The sequence below is a fragment of the Oncorhynchus gorbuscha genome, unplaced genomic scaffold (genome assembly GCF_021184085.1).
Source record: "Oncorhynchus gorbuscha isolate QuinsamMale2020 ecotype Even-year unplaced genomic scaffold, OgorEven_v1.0 Un_scaffold_1295, whole genome shotgun sequence".
Lineage (NCBI taxonomy): Eukaryota > Metazoa > Chordata > Actinopteri > Salmoniformes > Salmonidae > Oncorhynchus > Oncorhynchus gorbuscha.
Genome location: NW_025746115.1, coordinates 17,501 through 38,976, shown reverse-complemented (window position 1 = coordinate 38,976; position 21,476 = coordinate 17,501). Strand labels below are relative to the sequence as shown.

Here is a 21,476-nt window from a genome sequence, read left to right as displayed (position 1 = left end):
GGCGGAGTTAGTGCCTACAGAAAGACGCCATGACTGTGGCTCTCCATGGGGCAGAAGTCCATGTGTTGTGATTCTGTTCGGCCAGATAGCTAGTAACATTGACAAGAAGCTGCCGTGTGGGGAATCGTACTGTAGGTGGCTCGTTTCGTCTCGTTTCGGGCTGGTTTCATCTTGTTCTTGATACCATGTCTCGTCTATGCTAATAGAAAAGGTTGAGGGATGGAGAGAGAGAGGAAAAGGAAGCAGTGAGAGAAGGCAGTAGGCGAAATTACAAGCTGTAACTGAGGCAGGAAGAACTACAAACTGTAACTGAGGCAGGAAGAACTACAAACTGTAACTGAGGCAGGAAGAACTACAAGATCTAACTGAGGCAGGAAGAACTACAAACTGTAACCTATATCAAAGGCAGGAAGAACTACAAACTGTAACTGAGGCAGGAAGAACTACAAACTGTAACTGAGGCAGGAAGAACTACAAACTAACTGATATCAAAGGCAGGAAGAACTACAAACTGTAACTGAGGCAGGAAGAACTACAAACTGTAAATGAGGCAGGAAGAACTACAAACTGTAACTGAGGCAGGAAGAACTACAAACTAACTGATATCAAAGGCAGGAAGAACTGCCCACTAGTAGGCTTGGGTGATATACCATATACCGGGGTATTTCTAAATACTGACGGTATGTGCGTGCTACTCCACTGCTTATAAATAAGTTGAGTATAACTATGTGTCAAATAAATGATATGCAGATCAGGGCTCCAGCCATGCATTTGATTTCCTAACTTGCTAAGTGGCTAAATGTCAAGATCAAACTTCTTGGTTACAGCAGAGATATTCAACCCCCTCCTGGATCAAGATCCCTGTTGCCTAAATTGTTAAGTGAAAAGCGCCCCTTGTGTATAATTGCGGTAATATCGTAAACCGTGGTATGGTACAGAAACGGTATGAACATCTCTCTTCCCGCTCTCTCCCCCCTCTCTCTCTGCTCTCTCCCCTCTCTCCCCACCCTCTCCCCTCTCTCCCCACCCTCTCCCCCTCTCTCTCTGCTCTCTCCCCTCTCTCCCCTCCCTCTCCCCCCTCTCTCTGCTCTCTTTCCTCTCTCTCGTCTCTTCCCCCTCTCTCCCCTCTCTCCCCCCTCTCCCCTCTCTCTCTCTCCTCTCTCTCTCTCCCCCTCTCTCTCCTCCCCCTCTCTCCCCTCCCTCTCTCTCCTCTCCCCCTCTCCTAGGATCTGTTCACTTTTATTTTTTAAAAGTTTGTCCTAATTATGGAAACTTTCCTGGTTTACAGGAACATTCAGAGATACTTTCTGTACTTTATAAGCATCATGTTGTTCATACCCTCTCTCTCTCTCCTCAGCACCTCCAGATGACTGTGCAGGCCCTGCAGGATGAGCTGAGAACTCAGAGAGATCTGAATCAGTTGTTCCAGCAGGACTGTAGTGGAGGGAGACCTGGAGAACCTCTGTCATTCGAACCCACTGAGGAGAACTTCCACAGGCTCCAAGCTGAACACCAGAGACAGGTGAGGTCTAGTTTCAGAAAGCTGAGTCCTGATCTAGGATCTGTTCATATATAATCTAATTAGCACTCCTATTCAGAGATACTTTCTGGATAAGGGCCCAGGTTTATTTTCACTTTTATTTTTTTTAAACAAGTTTTTCCATTTAAGTTTACACAGAATGGAAATGTGTCTTTGGCGCTCTGGTTTACAGTGAACATTTACATGTCAGTTCATCAGAGTCGTATTTAGGATTCTGTACTTTATACAGCATCATGTTGTTCACACTACTTTATACAGCATCATGTTGTTCACACTACTTTATACAGCATCATGTTGTTAACTTTATACAGCATCACTTTATACAGCATCATGTTGTTCACACTACTTTATACAGCATCATGTTGTTCACACTACTTTATACAGCATCATGTTCACACTACTTTATACAGCATCATGTTGTTCACACTACTTTATACAGCATCATGTTGTTCACACTACTTTATACAGCATCATGTTGTTCACACTACTTTATACAGCATCATGTTGTTCACACTACTTTATACAGCATCATGTTGTTCACACTACTTTATACAGCATCATGTTGTTCACACTACTTTATACAGCATCATGTTGTTCACACTACTTTATACAGCATCATGTTGTTCACACTACTTTATACAGCATCATGTTGTTCACACTACTTTATACAGCATCATGTTCACACTACTTTATACAGCATCATGTTCACACTACTTTATACAGCATCATGTTGTTCACACTACTTTATACAGCATCATGTTGTTCACACTACTTTATACAGCATCATGTTCACACTACTTTATACAGCATCATGTTGTTCACACTACTTTATACAGCATCATGTTCACACTACTTTATACAGCATCATGTTGTTCACACTACTTTATACAGCATCATGTTGTTCACACTACTTTATACAGCATCATGTTCACACTACTTTATACAGCATCATGTTGTTAACACTACTTTATACAGCATCATGTTCACACTACTTTATACAGCATCATGTTCACACTACTTTATACAGCATCATGTTCACACTATTTTATACAGCATCATGTTGTTCACACTACTTTATACAGCATCATGTTGTTCACACTACTTTATACAGCATCATGTTGTTCACACTACTTTATACAGCATCATGTTGTTCACACTACTTTATACAGCATCATGTTGTTCACACTACTTTATACAGCATCATGTTCACACTACTTTATACAGCATCATGTTGTTCACACTACTTTATACAGCATCATGTTCACACTACTTTATACAGCATCATGTTGTTCACACTACTTTATACAGCATCATGTTGTTCACACTACTTTATACAGCATCATGTTGTTAACACTACTTTATACAGCATCATGTTCACACTACTTTATACAGCATCATGTTGTTCACACTACTTTATACAGCATCATGTTGTTAACACTACTTTATACAGCATCATGTTCACACTACTTTATACAGCATCATGTTGTTAACACTACTTTATACAGCATCATGTTGTTCACACTACTTTATACAGCATCATGTTCACACTACTTTATACAGCATCATGTTCACACTACTTTATACAGCATCATGTTCACACTACTTTATACAGCATCATGTTCACACTACTTTATACAGCATCATGTTAACACTACTTTATACAGCATCATGTTCACACTACTTTATACAGCATCATGTTCACACTACTTTATACAGCATCATGTCCACACTACTTTATACAGCATCATGTTCACACTACTTTATACAGCATCATGTTGTTCACACTACTTTATACAGCATCATGTTAACACTACTTTATACAGCATCATGTTGTTCACACTACTTTATACAGCATCATGTTGTTCACACTACTTTATACAGCATCATGTTCACACTACTTTATACAGCATCATGTTGTATACAGCATCACACTATTTCATTTGTCAGAAGGCATAATAATAATTCTGTAAGGGTTTTCCTTAGGTGAAGTAGAGACGGACCAAAATGCAGCGTGGTTTCTTTGATTCATGTTTAATAACAAAAAGATAAACACGAACACTACAAAACAATAAACGTGGAAAACCAAAAACAGCCCTATATGGTGCAAACACAGAGACAGGAACAATCACCCACAAACACAGTGAAACCCAGGATACCTAAATATGGTTCCCAATCAGAGACAATGACTAACACCTGCCTCTGATTGAGAACCATATCAGGCCAGACATAGAAATAGACAAACAAGACATGTAACATAGAATGCCCACTCAGCTCACACCCTGACCAACCAAAACATAGAAACATACAAAGCAAACTATGGTCAGGGTGTGACAAATACATCTGAATAACTTGAGGAATGTAATGCTAATGGACATAAAACAGTACAACAAGTATATAGAACTAACTAACCTCATTTAGAAATATCACTATCACGTCATGTTTCCCCTACGGGTATCAATAAAGTTAATTGAATCGAGCGTGAATTATTGTATACAAATAACGTTTGATTGAATCTAATCTCTAGGCTAACTAAGTTCATTTAGAAATAACACAAACATGCTGAGAAGTAGCTTGGATTCAGGAGTTGACATTTACTGAAAGGAGGTGTGTTGTGTTCTCCCATGTAAATTGAATTGAATTGAATCTTACTGTTACGTTTCAGGAGAAGACCCAGATGCAGACACTGTTAAAATAACAAAAGTTTATTACAGATCAGAGGTCAGTAATCCAGATCAGAGTCCATAAGGTACAGAACAGCAGGCAGGCTCAGGGTCAGGGTAGACAGAATGGTAGCTCAGTTGGTAGAGCATGGCGCTTGTAACGCCAGGGTAGTGGGTTCGATCCCCGGGACCACCCATACGTAGAATGTATGCACACATGACTGTAAGTCGCTTTGGATAAAAGCGTCTGCTAAATGGCATATATTATATATTATTATATTTGGTAAAAACTGGGGAAACTAGAAAACAGGTACTAGAAAATGCACGGCCCCAATGTGTAGGAATAGTTAGGAACTAGAAAAAGAGAGGAGCAAGGGGAAAACGCTGGTAGACTTGACAAACAAAACAAACTGGCAACAGACAAACAGAGAGCACAGGTATAAATACACAGGGGATAATGGGGAAGATGGGCGACGCCTGGAGGGGGGGAGACAATCACAAAGCTCGGTGAAACAGATCAGGGTGTGACACTTTCCTCTAGGCCAAAGAGATTAATGCAGTTGTATTTAGTTTCATCTAACCTCTTGGCCAAGGAAAATACCATTTGGATGACTTGCATTGAATGTAACCTCCAGGCCATAGAGATGAATACTGTTTGGTTGACTTGTATTGAATGTAACCTCCAGGCCATAGAGATGAATACTGTTTGGTTGAATTGTATTGAATGTAACCTCCAGGCCAAAGAGTTGAATACTGTTTGGTTGAATTGTATTGAATGTAACCTCCAGGCCATAGAGATGAATACTGTTTGGTTGAATTGTATTGAATGTAACCTCCAGGCCATAGAGATGAATACTGTTTGGTTGAATTGTATTGAATGTAACCTCCAGGCCATAGAGATGAATACTGTTTGGTTGAATTGTATTGAATGTAACCTCCAGGCCATAGAGATGAATACTGTTTGGTTGAATTGTATTGAATGTAACCCCCAGGCCATAGAGATGAATACTGTTTGGTTGAATTGTATTGAATGTAACCTCCAGGCCAAAGAGTTGTTCCTCCTGAGGAAGACGCTGGAGGAGATGGAGTTGAGGATCGACAGTCAGAAACAGACCCTGGGGGCCAGAGACCAGTCTATCAAGAAACTACTGGAGATGCTGCAGAGCAAAGGTACGGTGGGGTTCACACACACACACACACACACACACACACACACACACACACACACACACACACACACACACACACACACACACACACACACACACACACACACACACACACACACACACACACACACACACACACACACACACACACACACACACACACACACACACACACACACACACACACACACACACACACACACACTCTTAAAAGCATCACTATGGTGTGTATTCCAGGTCTGTCAGCCAAGGCCTCAGAGGAAGACCATGAGAGGACCAGGAGACTGGCTGAGGCTGAGATGCACATCCACCACCTAGACAGTCTACTGGAACAGAAAGACAAGGAGACCAACGCCCTACGAGAGGTGAGGCTGTGTGTGAAGAAGGTATGGGGGAGAGGGGAGAGAAGGAGAGAGCGAAACAGAGGAGGGGAGGGGAAATAATTAATTCATAACTCCATGGTTACCACAGAGTTCCTCCAGAGTGTCGTTATGTGCTGGTCACGCTCATGTAAACAACACTCTGTTACCACAGAGCCTTACAGCTAACTGACTTCATTACAACTCTGTTACCACAGAGCCTTACAGCTAACTGACTTCATTACAACTCTGTTACCACAGAGCCTTACAGCTAACTGACTTCATTACAACTCTGTTACCACAGAGCCCCACAGCTAACTGACTTCATTACAACTCTGTTACCACAGAGCCCCACAGCTAACTGACTTCATTACAACTCTGTTACCACAGAGCCCCACAGCTAACTGACTTCATTACAGCGCTGTTACCACAGAGCACCACAGCTAACTGACTTCATTACAGCTCTGTTACCACAGAGCCCCACAGCTAACTGACTTCATTACAACTCTGTTACCACAGAGCCTTACAGCTAACTGACTTCATTACAACTCTGTTACCACAGAGCCCCACAGCTAACTGACTTCATTACAGCTCTGTTACCACAGAGCCTCACAGCTAACTGACTTCATTACAACTCTGTTACCACAGAGCCTTACAGCTAACTGACTTCATTACAGCTCTGTTACCACAGAGCCTTACAGCTAACTGACTTCATTACAACTCTGTTACCACAGAGCCTTACAGCTAACTGACTTCATTACAACTCTGTTACCACAGAGCCTTACAGCTAACTGACTTCATTACAACTCTGTTACCACAGAGCCTTACAGCTAACTGACTTCATTACAACTCTGTTACCACAGAGCCTTACAGCTAACTGACTTCATTACAGCTCTGTTACCACAGAGCCTTACAGCTAACTGACTTCATTACAACTCTGTTACCACAGAGCCTTACAGCTAACTGACTTCATTACAACTCTGTTACCACAGAGCCTTACAGCTAACTGACTTCATTACAACTCTGTTACCACAGAGCCTTACAGCTAACTGACTTCATTACAACTCTGTTACCACAGAGCCTTACAGCTAACTGACTTCATTACAGCTCTGTTACCACAGAGCCCCACAGCTAACTGACTTCATTACAGCTCTGTTACCACAGAGCCTTACAGCTAACTGACTTCATTACAACTCTGTTACCACAGAGCCTTACAGCTAACTGACTTCATTACAACTCTGTTACCACAGAGCCTTACAGCTAACTGACTTCATTACAGCTCTGTTACCACAGAGCTCCCACAGAGCCTCACAGCTAACTGACTTCATTACAACTCTGTTACCACAGAGCCCCACAGCTAACTGACTTCATTACAACTCTGTTACCACAGAGCCCCACAGCTAACTGACTTCATTGCAACTCTGTTACCACAGAGCCCCACAGCTAACTGACTTCATTACAACTCTGTTACCACAGAGCCTTACAGCTAACTGACTTCATTACAGCTCTGTTACCACAGAGCCTTACAGCTAACTGACTTCATTACAGCTGTTACCACAGAGCCTTACAGCTAACTGACTTCATTACAGCGCTGTTACCACAGAGCCCCACAGCTAACTGACTTCATTACAACTCTGTTACCACAGAGCCTTACAGCTAACTGACTTCATTACAACTCTGTTACCACAGAGCCTTACAGCTAACTGACTTCATTACAGCTCTGTTACCACAGAGCCCCACAGCTAACTGACTTCATTACAGCTCTGTTACCACAGAGCCTTACAGCTAACTGACTTCATTACAACTCTGTTACCACAGAGCCTTACAGCTAACTGACTTCATTACAACTCTGTTACCACAGAGCCCCACAGCTAACTGACTTCATTACAGCTCTGTTACCACAGAGCCCCACAGCTAACTGACTTCATTACAACTCTGTTACCACAGAGCCCCACAGCTAACTGACTTCATTACAACTCTGTTACCACAGAGCCCCACAGCTAACTGACTTCATTACAACTCTGTTACCACAGAGCCTTACAGCTAACTGACTTCATTACAACTCTGTTACCACAGAGCCCCACAGCTAACTGACTTCATTACAACTCTGTTACCACAGAGCCTCACAGCTAACTGACTTCATTACAGCGCTGTTACCACAGAGCCCCACAGCTAACTGACTTCATTACAGCTCTGTTACCACAGAGCCTCACAGCTAACTGACTTCATTACAACTCTGTTACCACAGAGCCTTACAGCTAACTGACTTCATTACAGCTCTGTTACCACAGAGCCTTACAGCTAACTGACTTCATTACAACTCTGTTACCACAGAGCCTTACAGCTAACTGACTTCATTACAACTCTGTTACCACAGAGCCTTACAGCTAACTGACTTCATTACAGCTCTGTTACCACAGAGCCTTACAGCTAACTGACTTCATTACAACTCTGTTACCACAGAGCCTTACAGCTAACTGACTTCATTACAACTCTGTTACCACAGAGCCTTACAGCTAACTGACTTCATTACAACTCTGTTACCACAGAGCCTTACAGCTAACTGACTTCATTACAACTCTGTTACCACAGAGCCTTACAGCTAACTGACTTCATTACAACTCTGTTACCACAGAGCCTTACAGCTAACTGACTTCATTACAGCTCTGTTACCACAGAGCCTTACAGCTAACTGACTTCATTACAACTCTGTTACCACAGAGCCTTACAGCTAACTGACTTCATTACAACTCTGTTACCACAGAGCCCCACAGCTAACTGACTTCATTACAGCTCTGTTACCACAGAGCCTTACAGCTAACTGACTTCATTACAACTCTGTTACCACAGAGCACCACAGCTAACTGACTTCATTACAACTCTGTTACCACAGAGCCTTACAGCTAACTGACTTCATTACAACTCTGTTACCACAGAGCCTTACAGCTAACTGACTTCATTACAACTCTGTTACCACAGAGCCCCACAGCTAACTGACTTCATTACAGCTCTGTTACCACAGAGCCTTACAACTCTGTTAACTGACTTCATTACAACTCTGTTACCACAGAGCCTTACAGCTAACTGACTTCATTACAACTCTGTTACCACAGAGCCCCACAGCTAACTGACTTCATTACAACTCTGTTACCACAGAGCCTTACAGCTAACTGACTTCATTACAGCTCTGTTACCACAGAGCCCCACAGCTAACTGACTTCATTACAACTCTGTTACCACAGAGCCCCACAGCTAACTGACTTCATTACAACTCTGTTACCACAGAGCCCCACAGCTAACTGACTTCATTACAACTCTGTTACCACAGAGCCTTACAGCTAACTGACTTCATTACAACTCTGTTACCACAGAGCCCCACAGCTAACTGACTTCATTACAACTCTGTTACCACAGAGCCTCACAGCTAACTGACTTCATTACAGCGCTGTTACCACAGAGCCCCACAGCTAACTGACTTCATTACAGCTCTGTTACCACAGAGCCTCACAGCTAACTGACTTCATTACAACTCTGTTACCACAGACTGCCTTACAGCTAACTGACTTCATTACAGCTCTGTTACCACAGAGCCCTACAGCTAACTGACTTCATTACAACTCTGTTACCACAGAGCCTTACAGCTAACTGACTTCATTACAACTCTGTTACCACAGAGCCTTACAGCTAACTGACTTCATTACAGCTCTGTTACCACAGAGCCTTACAGCTAACTGACTTCATTACAACTCTGTTACCACAGAGCCTTACAGCTAACTGACTTCATTACAACTCTGTTACCACAGAGCCTTACAGCTAACTGACTTCATTACAACTCTGTTACCACAGAGCCTTACAGCTAACTGACTTCATTACAACTCTGTTACCACAGAGCCTTACAGCTAACTGACTTCATTACAACTCTGTTACCACAGAGCCTTACAGCTAACTGACTTCATTACAACTCTGTTACCACAGAGCCTTACAGCTAACTGACTTCATTACAACTCTGTTACCACAGAGCCTTACCACACAGCTAACTGACTTCATTACAACTCTGTTACCACAGAGCCCCACAGCTAACTGACTTCATTACAGCTCTGTTACCACAGAGCCTTACAGCTAACTGACTTCATTACAACTCTGTTACCACAGAGCACCACAGCTAACTGACTTCATTACAACTCTGTTACCACAGAGCCTTACAGCTAACTGACTTCATTACAACTCTGTTACCACAGAGCCTTACAGCTAACTGACTTCATTACAACTCTGTTACCACAGAGCCTTACAGCTAACTGACTTCATTACAACTCTGTTACCACAGAGCCTTACAGCTAACTGACTTCATTACAACTCTGTTACCACAGAGCCTTACAGCTAACTGACTTCATTACAACTCTGTTACCACAGAGCCTTACAGCTAACTGACTTCATTACAACTCTGTTACCACAGAGCCTTACAGCTAACTGACTTCATTACAACTCTGTTACCACAGAGCCTTACAGCTAACTGACTTCATTACAACTCTGTTACCACAGAGCCTTACAGCTAACTGACTTCATTACAACTCTGTTACCACAGAGCCTTACAGCTAACTGACTTCATTACAACTCTGTTACCACAGAGCCTGTTACCACAGACAGCTAACTGACTTCATTACAGCTCTGTTACCACAGAGCCCCACAGCTAACTGACTTCATTACAGCTCTGTTACCACAGAGCCTTACAGCTAACTGACTTCATTCATTACAACTCTGTTACCACAGAGCCTTACAGCTAACTGACTTCATTACAACTCTGTTACCACAGAGCCTTACAGCTAACTGACTTCATTACAACTCTGTTACCACAGAGCCTTACAGCTAACTGACTTCATTACAACTCTGTTACCACAGAGCCTTACAGCTAACTGACTTCATTACAACTCTGTTACCACAGAGCCTTACAGCTAACTGACTTCATTACAACTCTGTTACCACAGAGCCTTACAGCTAACTGACTTCATTACAACTCTGTTACCACAGAGCCTTACAGCTAACTGACTTCATTACAACTCTGTTACCACAGAGCCTTACAGCTAACTGACTTCATTACAACTCTGTTACCACAGAGCCTTACAGCTAACTGACTTCATTACAACTCTGTTACCACAGAGCCTTACAGCTAACTGACTTCATTACAACTCTGTTACCACAGAGCCTTACAGCTAACTGACTTCATTACAACTCTGTTACCACAGAGCCTTACAGCTAACTGACTTCATTACAACTCTGTTACCACAGAGCCTTACAGCTAACTGACTTCATTACAGCTCTGTTACCACAGAGCCTTACAGCTAACTGACTTCATTACAGCTCTGTTACCACAGAGCCTTACAGCTAACTGACTTCATTACAACTCTGTTACCACAGAGCCTTACAGCTAACTGACTTCATTACAACTCTGTTACCACAGAGCCTTACAGCTAACTGACTTCATTACAACTCTGTTACCACAGAGCCTTACAGCTAACTGACTTCATTACAACTCTGTTACCACAGAGCCTTACAGCTAACTGACTTCATTACAACTCTGTTACCACAGAGCCTTACAGCTAACTGACTTCATTACAACTCTGTTACCACAGAGCCTTACAGCTAACTGACTTCATTACAACTCTGTTACCACAGAGCCTTACAGCTAACTGACTTCATTACAGCTCTGTTACCACAGAGCCCAGCTAACTGACTTCATTACAGCTCTGTTACCACAGCTAACTGACTTCATTACAACTCTGTTACCACAGAGCCTTACAGCTAACTGACTTCATTACAACTCTGTTACCACAGAGCCTTACAGCTAACTGACTTCATTACAACTCTGTTACCACAGAGCCTTACAGCTAACTGACTTCATTACAGCTCTGTTACCACAGAGCCCCACAGCTAACTGACTTCATTACAACTCTGTTACCACAGAGCCCCACAGCTAACTGACTTCATTACAACTCTGTTACCACAGAGCCCCACAGCTAACTGACTTCATTACAACTCTGTTACCACAGAGCCCCACAGCTAACTGACTTCATTACAACTCTGTTACCACAGAGCCTTACAGCTAACTGACTTCATTACAGCTCTGTTACCACAGAGCCTTACAGCTAACTGACTTCATTACAGCGCTGTTACCACAGAGCCCCACAGCTAACTGACTTCATTACAACTCTGTTACCACAGAGCCTTACAGCTAACTGACTTCATTACAACTCTGTTACCACAGAGCCTTACAGCTAACTGACTTCATTACAGCTCTGTTACCACAGAGCCCCACAGCTAACTGACTTCATTACAGCTCTGTTACCACAGAGCCTTACAGCTAACTGACTTCATTACAACTCTGTTACCACAGAGCCTTACAGCTAACTGACTTCATTACAACTCTGTTACCACAGAGCCTTACAGCTAACTGACTTCATTACAGCTCTGTTACCACAGAGCCCCACAGCTAACTGACTTCATTACAACTCTGTTACCACAGAGCCCCACAGCTAACTGACTTCATTACAACTCTGTTACCACAGAGCCCCACAGCTAACTGACTTCATTGCAACTCTGTTACCACAGAGCCCCACAGCTAACTGACTTCATTACAACTCTGTTACCACAGAGCCTTACAGCTAACTGACTTCATTACAGCTCTGTTACCACAGAGCCTTACAGCTAACTGACTTCATTACAGCTCTGTTACCACAGAGCCTTACAGCTAACTGACTTCATTACAGCGCTGTTACCACAGAGCCCCACAGCTAACTGACTTCATTACAACTCTGTTACCACAGAGCCTTACAGCTAACTGACTTCATTACAACTCTGTTACCACAGAGCCTTACAGCTAACTGACTTCATTACAGCTCTGTTACCACAGAGCCCCACAGCTAACTGACTTCATTACAACTCTGTTACCACAGAGCCGCACAGCTAACTGACTTCATTACAACTCTGTTACCACAGAGCCCCACAGCTAACTGACTTCATTACAACTCTGTTACCACAGAGCACCACAGCTAACTGACTTCATTACAACTCTGTTACCACAGAGCCCCACAGCTAACTGACCTCATTACAGCTCTGTTACCACAGAGCCGCACAGCTAACTGACTTCATTACAGCTCTGTTACCACAGAGCCCCACAGCTAACTGACTTCATTACAGCTCTGTTACCACAGAGCCCCACAGCTAACTGACTTCATTACAGCTCTGTTACCACAGAGCCCCACAGCTAACTGACTTCATTACAGCTCTGTTACCACAGAGCCCCACAGCTAACTGACTTCATTACAGCTCTGTTACCACAGAACCATAGACAGACCTTACCTTTACTATAGACAGACCTTACCTTTACTATAGACAGACCTTACCTTTACTATAGACAGACCTTACCTTTACTATAGACAGACCTTAACTTTACTATAGACAGACCTCACCTTTACTATAGACAGACCTCACCTTTACTATAGACAGACCTCACCTTTACTATAGACAGACCTTACCTTTACTATAGACAGACCTTACCTTTACTATGGACAGATCTTACCTTTACTATAGACAGACCTTACCTTTACTATAGACAGACCTTAACTTTACTATAGACAGACCTTACCTTTACTATAGACAGACCTTACCTTTACTATAGACAGACCTCACCTTTACTATAGACAGACCTTACCTTTACTATAGACAGACCTTACCTTTACTATAGACAGACCTCACCTTTACTATGGACAGATCTTACCTTTACTATAGACAGACCTTACCTTTACTATAGACAGACCTTACCTTTACTATAGACAGACCTCACATTTACCATAGACAGACCTTACCTTTACTATAGACAGACCTTACCTTTACTATAGACAGATCTTACCTTTACTATAGACCGACCTTACCTTTACTATAGACAGACCTTACCTTTACTATAGACAGACCTTACCTTTACTATAGACAGATCTTACCTTTACTATAGACAGACCTTACCTTTACTATAGACAGACCTTACCTTTACTATAGACAGACCTTACCTTTACTATAGACAGACCTTACCTTTACTATAGACAGACCTCACCTTTACTATAGACAGACCTTACCTTTACTATAGACAGACCTTACCTTTACTATAGACAGACCTTACCTTTACTATAGACAGACCTCACCTTTACTACAGACAGACCTTACCTTGTCAGAACGACACCAGAGGAGAAAGTCAGAGAGTCAGTCTGATCAGCATTCAGACCCACACTTTGACAGGATGGGAATCTCCTCCCCTCCCTCCCTTCCTCCCTCATTCCGTGGTTTTGTATTCTGGTCAGGCAGTAGCACAGACACCCATTAACCTCCTCCAGCCTAGGAGGAACTGTAGGACCACTCTGACACCTAGTGGGGAGAGGAGGAACTGCACCAGTTTCACCACAACACCAGTTTTTCATAACATCTTTGGTTGTCTTGAGAATACATCCACCAAGTGTAAATGAAGTACACCCCTGTTAAATAAACACGGGTTTCCCCAACGATGAAATGGGGAACGAGTTTGGGAAACACGGCACTAAAATAAGCTACTTTAAGCTACTTATATAAGCTGAGAAAAAAATGTTGTCTTTGTCTTCATGACTGTAATGACCAGACAAGACGTCATGCTGTGAGCCCAGAACAGCCCTCATTCCACCCACTGCTAAACATCAGATCGGTGTCTAGAGGCATTCAACTCTGTGTGCCACATCTGTGTTGCCCGGGGAACCTCATACACAAGGACAGCCCTATCATCTATCCCATAATAGCACTGCTTTAGTTCCAGTAGGAATGACTCATCTCCACTGACCCATATTGCTCATGACACAGAGAGAAAGAGAGAGACAGAGAAAGAGAGAGACAGAGAGAGAGAGAGACAGAGAGAAAGACAGAGAGAGAGAGAGAGAGACGGAGAGAGAGAGAGAGAGAGAGAGAGAGAGAGAGAGAGAGAGAGACACAGAGAGACATAGAGAGACACAGACAGACATAGAGAGACAAAGACAGAGAGAGAGAGAGAGACAGAGAGAGAGAGACAGAGAGAGAGAGACAGAGAGAGAGACAGAGAGAGACAGGGAAGACGGGTGGGGGAGCGAGAGGGAGGGAGCCTTGAATTAGAGGTGAGCAATAGAGAGAGGGAGAGGGAGGGAAGGTGTCAGGGAGAGAGAGGGAGGGAGAGTGTCAGGGGGAGAGAGAGAGAGAGGGAAGGTGTAAGGGAGAGAGAGAGGGAGGGAAGGTGTCAGGGAGAGAGAGAGGGAGGGAAGGTATCAGGGAGAGAGGGAGGGAAGGTATCAGGGAGAGAGAGAGGGAAGGTGTCAGGGAGAGAGAGAGGAAGGGAAGATGTCAGGGAGAGAGAGAGAGGGAGGGAAGGTGTCAGGGAGAGAGAGAGGGAGGGAAGGTGTCAGGGAGAGAGAGAGGGAGGGAAGGTGTCAGGGAGAGAGAGAGGGAGGGAAGGTGTCAGGGGGAGAGAGAGAGAGAGGGGAGGTGTCAGGGAGAGAGAGAGGGAGGGAAGGTGTCAGGGAGAGAGAGAGGGAGGGAAGGTGTCAGGGAGAGAGGGAGGAAGGGAAGGTGTCAGGGAGAGAGAGAGGGAGGGAAGGTGTCAGGGAGCGAGAGAGGGAAGGGAGGTGTCAGGGAGAGAGAGAGGAAGGGAAGGTGTCAGGGGGAGAGAGAGGGAGGGAAGGTATCAGGGAGAGAGAGAGGAAGGGAAGGTGTCAGGGAGAGAGAGGGAGGGAAGGTGTCAGGGAGAGAGAGAGGGAGGGAAGGTGTCAGGGAGAGAGAGAGGGAGGGAAGGTGTCAGGGAGAGAGAGGGAGGGAAGGTGTCAGGGGGAGAGAGAGGGAGGGAAGGTGTCAGGGAGAGAGAGAGAGGGAGGGAAGGTGAGAGGGAGGGAATGTGTCAGGGGGAGAGAGAGGGAGGGAAGGTGTCAGGGAGAGAGAGAGGGAGGGAAGGTGTCAGGGAGAGAGAGAGAGGGAGGGAAGGTGAGAGGGAGGGAATGTGTCAGGGAGAGAGAGAGGGAGGGAAGGTGTCAGGGGGAGAGGGAGGAAGGGAAGGTGTCAGGGAGAAAGTTTTTATATTATTTAGAGAACAGCAGTAGCTGCTCCTTGTCTTTTCTTATTAGAACAGTTGTAAGCAGTAAACTCATAAATATATCTCTGACCTCCCTGTACCCTTTAACACTCTCCTGTGACATGCAAGTGCACCCTGTGGGTGTGTACATTGCCAATTCCTGAGAAATTAGGCGCACTGTCTGTCTCCTCTCAATTCCAATTCAATTCAAGGGGCTTTATTGGCATGTGAAACATATGTTAACATTGCCAAAGCAAGTCAGGTAGATTATAAACAAAAGTAAAATAAACAATAAAAAATGAACAATGCATTTTACATTTACAGAAGTTACAAAAGAATAAAGACATTTCAAATGTCATATTATGTCTATATATACGTCTCTCTCTCTCTCTCTCTCTCTCTCTCTCTCTCTCTCTCTCTCTCACTCTCTCACTCTCTCGCTCTCTCACTCTCTCACTCTCTCTCTCACTCTCTCTCTCTCTCTCTCTCTCTCTCTCTCTCTCTCTCTCTCTCTCTCTCTCTCTCTCTCTCTCTCTCTCTCTCTCTCTCACTCACTCACTCACTCACTCACTCACTCACTCACTCACTCACTCACTCACTCACTCACTCACTCACTCACTCACTCACTCACTCACTCACTCACTCACTCACTCACTCACTCACTCACTCATCAATAGTGGAAGGCTGTTCCAGGTACTTTATCTGACCCCTCCTCTGTAACTCAGACCAATAGTGAAAACATGGTCCAGACCTACTGGCCCTTTCCTGTGGAACTGAACTGGCTGCAGTGGTTCAGACACACAGCGTTGGATGGAGAGAACAAACATGTCCACATAATTTGACAAGGATACATCCACATGTCACAGAGAGTCTGTTTTCTGTTTATGTGAGGAAGAGAATCTATGGGAGTCTGTGTGTGTGTCCATGCATTTACAGTCATTGTGTGTGTGTGTGTGTGTGTGTGTGTGTGTGTGTGTGTGTGTGTGTGTGTGTGTGTGTGTGTGTGTGTGTGTGTGTGTGTGTGTGTGTGTGTGTGTGTGTGCACTGTACAGTCCATTTCCACCACTGCCCCCAGCACCAGAAGCTCTCTCTCCTTTGTTAGTCCTGTCTTCTTCACTAGAAAGGCTGCCCTAGTTCTCTCTGTGGGACCCTCAGTACAACTCCCACTAGTTCTCTCTGTGGGACCCTCAGGACAACTCCCACTAGTTCTCTCTGTGGGACCCTCAGGACAACTCCCATTAGTTCTCTCTGTGGGACCCTCAGTACAACTCCCATTAGTTCTCTCTGTGGGACCCTCAGGACAACTCCCATTAGTTCTCTCTGTGGGACCCTCAGGACAACTCCCATTAGTTCTCTCTGTGGGACCCTCAGGACAACTCCCATTAGTTCTCTCTGTGGGACCCTCAGTACAACTCCCATTAGTTCTCTCTGTGGGACCCTCAGTACAACTCCCACTAGTTCTCTCTGTAGGGCCCTCAGTACAACTCCCATTAGTTCTCTCTGTAGGACCCTCATACACACTTAGGCAGCCACCACCATTCACAGGAGCAAGGCAACGTGACACGTCTCTTCTCTGCTCCCCTCTCCCTTCTCTCTCTCGCTGTCTCTCTCTCTCACTGTCTCTCGCTGTCTCTCTCTCTCTCTCTCTCTCTCTCTCTCTCTCTCTCTCTCTCTCTCTCTCTCTCTCTCTCTCTCTCTCTCTCTCTCTCTCTCTGCTCTCTCTCTCTCTCTCTGTCTCTCTCTCTCCCTCTCTCTCTCTCTCTCTCTCTCTCTCTCTCTCTCTCTCTCTCTCTCTCTCTCTCTCTCTCTCTCTCTCTCTCTCTCTCTCTCTCTCTCTCACCATGCTGTTGTGTTCTGTCTTGGGCGTGCTAACCACCACCGTGCTGTTGAGTTCTGTCCTGGGCGTGCTAACCACCACCGTGCTGTTGGGTTCTGTCCTGGTTATGTTGACAGTCACCATGCTGTTGGGTTCTGTCCTGGTTATGTTGACAGTCACCATGCTGTTGGGTTCTGTCCTGGTTATGTTGACAGTCACCATGCTGTTGGGTTCTGTCCTGGTTATGTTGACAGTCACCATGCTGTTGGGTTCTCTCCTGGTTATGTTGACAGTCACCATGCTGTTGGGTTCTCTCCTGGTTATGTTGACAGTCACCATGCTGTTGGGTTCTGTCCTGGTTATGTTGACAGTCACCATGCTGTTGGGTTCTGTCCTGGTTATGTTGACAGTCACCATGCTGTTGGGTTCTGTCCTGGGCGTGCTAACCACCACCGTGCTGTTGGGTTCTCTCCTGGGTGTGCTAACCACCACCATGCTGTTGGGTTCTGTCCTGGTTATGTTGACAGTCACCATGCTGTTGTGTTCTCTCCTGGGCGTGCTAACCACCACCATGCTGTTGTGTTCTCTCCTGGGCGTGCTAACCACCACCATGCTGTTGTGTTCTCTCCTGGGCGTGCTAACCACCACCATGCTGTTGTGTTCTCTCCTGGTTATGTTGACAGTCACCATGCTGTTGGGTTCTGTCCTGGGTGTGCTAACCACCACCATGCTGTTGTGTTCTCTCCTGGGCGTGCTAACCACCACCATGCTGTTGGGTTCTGTCCTGGTTATGTTGACAGTCACCATGCTGTTGTGTTCTCTCCTGGGCGTGCTAACCACCACCATGCTGTTGTGTTCTCTCCTGGGCGTGCTAACCACCACCATGCTGTACCCTGTCTCTCCTCAGGAGCTGCACCGACGGAGCTATGAAGGAGCCCCTGAATCAGCCAAGACCAAGGCCCTGCAGACCGTCATCGAGATGAAGGTGAGAGAGAGAGAGAGAGAGAGAGAGAGAGAGAGAGAGAGAGAGAGAGAGAGAGAGAGAGAGAGAGAGAGAGAGAGAGAGAGAGAGAGAGAGAGAGAGAGAGAGAGAGAGAGAGAGAGAGAGAGAGAGAGAGAGAGAGAGAGAGAGAGAGAGGTTGGTTAGAGAGAGTGTATATGCTCATGTTTCACTTAGAATGCCAAAGTGAGACCGTCATCAAGATGAAGGTGTGTGTGTTTGTCCAAGCTTGTGTGTGTGGTGAGAGATTGACTTCCTGTACAATGTGGTGAGAGATTGACTTCCTGTACAATGTGGTGAGAGATTGACTTCCTGTACAATGTGGTGAGAGATTGACTTCCTGTACAATGTGGTGAGAGATTGACTTCCTGTACAATGTGGTGAGAGATTGACTTCCTGTACAATGTGGTGAGAGATTGACTTCCTGTACAATGTGGTGAGAAATTGACTTCCTGTACAATGTGGTGAGAAATTGACTTCCTGTACAATGTGGTGAGAGATTGACTTCCTGTACAATGTGGTGAGAGATTGACTTCCTGTACAATGTGGTGAGAGATTAATTTCCTGTACAATGTGGTGAGAGATTGACTTCCTGTACAATGTGGTGAGAGATTGACTTCCTGTACAATGTGGTGAGAGATTGACTTCCTGTACAATGTGGTGAGAGATTGACTTCCTGTACAATGTGGTGAGAGATTAACTTCCTGTACAATGTGGTGAGAGATTGACTTCCTGTACAATGTGGTGAGAGATTGACTTCCTGTACAATGTGAGAAACGGTAATGTTACAACTTACGAGCCCTTTCCCAACTATTCAGAGTTAAAAAGTGTGAAAAATTTGCCAAAAAATGGGAAATAGTAGGAAATAGTAACACAATAAAATAACAATAATGGTGTTTGTTCTCTAAGGTCCAGTCTCTGGAGCGACCTGGAGGAAGTGTGTGTGTGTCTAACTGTGTGTGTTCTCTTGTGGTAGGACTCTAAGGTCCAGTCTCTGGAGCGACCTGGACCTGGAGGAAGTGTGTGTGTGTCTAACTGTGTGTGTTCTCTTGTGGTAGGACTCTAAGGTCCAGTCTCTGGAGCGAGGTCTGAGGGACCTGGAGGAAGAGATTGAGATGTTAAAGTCTAACGGGGCTCTGAGCACTGAGGAGAGAGAGGAGGAGATTAAACAAATGGAGGTGTACAGATCCCACTCCAAGTTCATGAAGAACAAGGTAACAACACATCACCACCAACTACAGCCGACTCAGTACAGAACTCTGTCTAAAGAGCATGTTGATTATCATTCAGCTTCTGTGACAGATGCATCTGGTCTTCAGTTCTCTGTGTTTTCTAGTGGAACCAGCATCCTGTCCTGTACACTAGAGACAAGCATGTGTTCATCAACTATTGTGTTCTTGTTACCAATGATTGACTGCTTGTGGAAACGTTTCCAAGGTTATATAGAAAAGACCATCTGGTATGCAAGGTGGTTGTTGATTGGATGTCCAAAAGCTGGTTACTGATTGGCCCTGTGTTGCCTACATCATGGCTCCTGATTGGTGGTGGTGCTTATCGTCCTGGTAACAGCCAGGTAACTGACTCTCCTGACAGGTAGAGCAGCTGAAGGAGGAGCTGTCTCAGAGAGAGGTCCAGGGGGAGGAGCTTAAGCAGAAGGCTGCCGACCTGCAGCAGGAAGTGTCGGCCGTAAGGAAGGACTTCACCACACAGTGCTCGCTCTCTCTCTTTAACCTGTCAACTCTGACCTTTTAATCTCGTAGAAACTTCCTGACCTCCACAACACAGCAGCCTTGCCTTACTGACCCTCGCTAAAGAGAATACCCATGTGACCGCTGTGAGAGAAAACCCAGTATGAGGCTAGAGGAACTCAGATAAGTGGTGTTAGAGAAACCCCAGTATGAGGAACTCAGATAAGTGGTGTGAGAGAAACCCCAGTATGAGGATCTCAGATAAGTGGTGTTAGAGAAACCCCAGTATGAGTCTAGAGGAACTCAGATAAGTGGTGTGAGAGAAACCCCAGTAGGAGGCTAGAGGAACTCAGATAAGTGGTGTTAGAGAAACCCCAGTATGAGGAACTCAGATAAGTGGTGTGAGAGAAACCCCAGTAGGAGGCTAGAGGAACTCAGATAAGTGGTGTTAGAGAAACCCCAGTAGGAGGCTAGAGGAACTCAGATAAGTGGTGTTAGAGAAACCCCAGTATGAGGCTAGAGGAACTCAGATAAGTGGTGTTAGAGAAACCCCAGTATGAGGAACTCAGATAAGTGGTGTTAGAGAAACCCCAGTATGAGGAACTCAGATAAGTGGTGTGAGAGAAACCCCAGTATGAGGCAAGATGACCTCAGATAAGTGGTGTTAGAGAAACCCCAGTATGAGGCAAGAGGAACTCAGATAAGTGGTGTGAGAGAAACCCCAGTATGAGTCTAGAGGAACTCAGATAAGTTGTGTTAGAGAAACCCCAGTATGAGGAACTCAGATAAGTGGTGTTAGAGAAACCCCAGTATGAGGCTAGAGGAACTCAGATAAGTGGTGTTAGAGAAACCCCAGTATGAGGAACTCAGATAAGTGGTGTTAGAGAAACCCCAGTATGAGGAACTCAGATAAGTGGTGTGAGAGAAACCCCAGTATGAGGATCTCAGATAAGTGGTGTTAGAGAAACCCCAGTATGAGGCTAGAGGAACTCAGATAAGTGGTGTTAGAGAAACCCCAGTATGAGGAACTCAGATAAGTGGTGTTAGAGAAACCCCAGTATGAGGAACTCAGATAAGTGGTGTGAGAGAAACCCCAGTATGAGGCAAGATGACCTCAGATAAGTGGTGTTAGAGAAACCCCA

At 44.7% G+C, this 21,476-nt stretch overlaps 1 protein-coding gene across 1 annotated transcript in view; it reads left to right on the top strand.

Moving 5' to 3' along the window:
- LOC124022106 (ELKS/Rab6-interacting/CAST family member 1-like) overlaps nucleotides 1-21,476 on the top strand; it is a gene marked incomplete at its 3' end in the record, with an annotated part of 114,729 nt that overhangs the window by 82,299 nt on the left and 10,954 nt on the right. The window contains exons 3-8 of the mRNA XM_046337150.1: nucleotides 1,358-1,522; nucleotides 5,244-5,370; nucleotides 5,607-5,734; nucleotides 18,554-18,631; nucleotides 19,705-19,860; nucleotides 20,240-20,332. Of these exons, the coding sequence (XP_046193106.1) occupies nucleotides 1,358-1,522; nucleotides 5,244-5,370; nucleotides 5,607-5,734; nucleotides 18,554-18,631; nucleotides 19,705-19,860; nucleotides 20,240-20,332 (747 nt within the window). The remainder of the gene's footprint in view (nucleotides 1-1,357; nucleotides 1,523-5,243; nucleotides 5,371-5,606; nucleotides 5,735-18,553; nucleotides 18,632-19,704; nucleotides 19,861-20,239; nucleotides 20,333-21,476) is intronic.